This window comes from Cantharellus anzutake, assembly GCF_015039405.1.
Source record: "Cantharellus anzutake strain C23 chromosome Unknown EI90scaffold_290, whole genome shotgun sequence".
NCBI classification, from domain to species: Eukaryota; Fungi; Basidiomycota; class Agaricomycetes; order Cantharellales; family Hydnaceae; genus Cantharellus; species Cantharellus anzutake.
Window position 1 is genome coordinate 43,516 of NW_024067240.1, and position 3,464 is coordinate 46,979.

At 48.2% G+C, this 3,464-nt stretch overlaps 1 protein-coding gene across 1 annotated transcript; it reads left to right on the top strand.

Annotated features, from left to right (window-relative positions):
* Nucleotides 1-2,327: 2,327 nt before the first annotated feature.
* EI90DRAFT_3024602 (uncharacterized protein) lies at nt 2,328-3,219 on the top strand (the record flags this gene model as incomplete). The annotated part of the gene is made up of 5 exons (XM_039057900.1): nt 2,328-2,387; nt 2,516-2,593; nt 2,789-2,839; nt 2,862-2,922; nt 3,035-3,219. 5 exons carry the CDS (start codon nt 2,328-2,330, stop codon nt 3,217-3,219), a joined length of 435 nt encoding a protein of 144 aa, XP_038907575.1.
* Nucleotides 3,220-3,464: the final 245 nt, after the last annotated feature.

Genomic DNA, 3,464 nt, shown 5'->3' on the forward strand with positions numbered 1-3,464 from the left:
TAATGTCACGTTATTCCGATACTTTAAATAATTTATAGTTAATTTCAAAGTGATGAAACAAGTATTCTCAATGTGATTGGGCTGCCCCTTGCTCCAAGAATACTCCCACTTCTCCAAAGGAAGTTTGGTAGGAATATCCAACTCATTCCTTTCAATGGCCCTAGTCACAACTAGAAAGGTTGCTTCGCAACCATGACCTTGCTTGCACATGACATGGCGCTACTGGTTGCAGCATCGCACTCTAGTACTAACTTTAAGCAATCATGTCTTTCACAGCGGTGTTCACATGCATAGCAGAATATATTGTTATTTAATGGAGGTATGAGATTAAATTAGTGTAAGGTCGGTGTAGGTGCCGACCTTAGTGCCTCTTCAATCCCCAGGCAGTCAAAAGCTAGGTTATACAGAACTTAGTATTTCGACATGGGTGAGGAGAAGAGTGAAGGGACTTCACTCGACTCCGGGCCACACATATGTAAATACATGGTTACAACAAGAAAATAACAAATGAATAAAATAGTAGGACCCCTTCCTTACAATTAGACTTGTGTGTGGTTGGACTAAGTGCTCTTTTTTCGCGCTTGGCACATTACCTGGTGATGCCTCCATCTTATGCGCTGTACCCGCTGTCAGCCTTACACATACTGTGTCTTCCGAGGCTACAGTCATGCCGATTCAGGTTTTATTGCCACTGCATACCTGGGTTGATTTCTTCAGATGGATTCCATATGTGTTTATTTGTCTGCTTATGCTTCTGGGCTCTGGCCCTCTTATACCTCATCCTCTGCTGAAGGCGTTCACTTTGTTTCTTTTTAGTCTCATTTCTTTTAGCCTGAAGGAGATTTTTTGACCTAGTTTTCTCTCAGAGTCCCTGTCATATCCATACTCGGCCATCAACTTCCACTACCTCCAAACTTTCCAGACTACCTCCACTCCTTCCTCACTAACCTCAGAGCTCCCGTATTCCGCAACCACCTCCACTTCTCTTCGATGGTCACCACCCCCTCTTTTCAATATATTACCTACGCCTCCCTAAGTACGGAGCCCCGAAGGTTTCCGGACAGCTCCGACGTCCGCTAGTGCACTCCCGCCTCCGCTGGGCAATTCACTCGCTTGCCCTGCAAGCCCACCTTTGGGCCTATCCCTCCTTTCTGTTTCTGGGTTATCGCCTACCATTCCACTAACCCTGTAACCCAACTTGTCGGTAATATTCAATTGGCTAATGTTTAACTCCGTTAGCTCCGCTCCACTCGGCCCTGCCATTTACGGGCCAGCCCTCATTGTAACTATATATACTCAACTTGTACATATGTAGGTTACACCTCAGTAATAAAATCAACTAGAGTTGACCCCCTTTAGTTCTCGTTGCCAGTCAGTAAGTTAGGGCACGGACATGTAACTTGGCACAGCGCTCCTGGCATAAGTCGCTGAGGCCGAAGCCCTCCGCCATGGAGACATTCCTTCGTCTCGATCTGGTCTCTGACAGTCCCTTACTTCCGGTAAGTGTTTCGGTCTTGCTGAGCAGGGGGGTGTTGTGACCTCCGGTTACTCTCAGTGGGTTGGATCCCGAGTGCTTACTCTAGTTTTTTCTAGGTTTCTTTATTTTCAGTTGTTCCCTTGTTTTTGTAACTTCTGTTCTTCTCATCCTTGTTCTTCCTCATCCTCGTTGCCCTCCTCCTTCCCCAATCTCCATCCTTGTAAATTACCTGGCTCGTCTTCAATTCCAGAGATTCTGGCATTTGCCAGGACTGTCGCCACACTATTCTATTGCATCTCCTCCGGCATGCACACAAGATGAGTTGAATCAGCATTTCAGGGGACATTTGATCGAGGCCATTCAACGCTTATGTTGCGTTATCTCGGGGCTCTGGATGTGACACGATACAACTTCTGCGAGAATTTGATGAGAAGTATTCAGACAACCAGCATGTAGCATTCTGGAGGCAGAAGACGAAAGGTTGGAGAAAGCGAGCAAAGCAACAGGTGGGGAAATTTCCTATTGGATCGATGATGCTGTTGTTGTTCACAATTTATGACAAATTCCCACTACTCTGTAGCGGGTCTTGGAAGCGTAGACTGAATGGCCGTGCACAAATATTGGTTATACCCTTTTTTGCCTCAGCTTGCTGACATACGATTTTAGCTCATCACGCTTACTGACAGCAGCCAGAACAGTGGTAGGCTCACGTAAAAAAGGCTTGTCAATGACACAAAGTGATTACCTGGACTCTAAATTGATTCATAACTCAAGGCGGGTTTGGTAACCTTCGATGCGGATTTGAATCTCCTGTTCATGAACGAGCAAGCGGTATGCGTGGTGCCCAAAAATGTGGCCTGTGTTCGAAGAGCCTCAATTGCGGGGAATGCCTCATCATCATGGTTTATTGGTGAGAACACGCGCGACTTTCGCAATCATTGGTGTCTCTCATCTTCCCATGGCAGCAACTACCGCCCTCCCTGTTTGGGTCCTACACCAACGGGCACAGTACTAGGGTTTGCTTCGGGATTTGGGTAGACAGTAGGGCTCCGGGTGGATCGGATTATCCCGGATGATCCGGAATTTTCAATCCCGGATGCCGGATTAGGATTGGGGGTCAGGATGTATTCTTGATCCGGGATGATCTGAGATGATCCGGGATGGGGGGGCCTCCGAAATTATTGTATTGTAGCAAAGTCATCCGAGATATTTTAACTCCTGACTCATTGTCCGTGCACATTGCTGGCTGCTGTCCAGAGGGGTGTCAAGACTGTTTCCCATGGTCTAGACACACTTTACATAGTTGGATAGTGTCAGGGCGTGGGAATACGTTACCGTGACTCGCCGTCGGCGACCGTTAAGGTCCGCTGCTTCGGCGTAACAGCCCGTCAAGGGCGGGGATGACAATCGCAGCGGAACGGGGTTTCGGCTTCAACGACTCGTTCGTGAGCGTTGTGCCTCGTACTTGACGCGGCCCCGATATTTCAGAAGACGGGAGGTGCGACTGGGTCAGACAGATAGTGCGGGGGGTAACCCTAGTTGATTTTCGAACTACAGTACTAGGTAGTGTACAACCGGTATTTAAGTATAACGGAATGAATGGAATTAAGTCGCCAGATCTCACGGAGATTGCGGGCAGGGTTAAGAAGAAGCGAAAACAAACAAAGAGTGTGGGAGAAGGACGGCCGTGTACGGCCGTCAGGAAAGACAAGCGTGATAAAGAAAGACTCGTAGGCCCGTGACGGGCCGTGGAAACAGGTAGCGGCAATGGGGAAGGGTGGCGGGCTTGTTCAGGCGGCATCGGGCGGGTAGCGGGGTTGACGGGGTCGAAGCGGGGAAGGGAGAGGCGTGGGGAATGATCACCTGACCGTGGGAATTGCCGGGTCGTGACAGATAGCCCTATTGAATAGCTTCCAGAATATACAATTTGAGAGTGAATTGACCAATAAATTATCGAGAAAAATGCAAAATACTTTTTTGGACACGA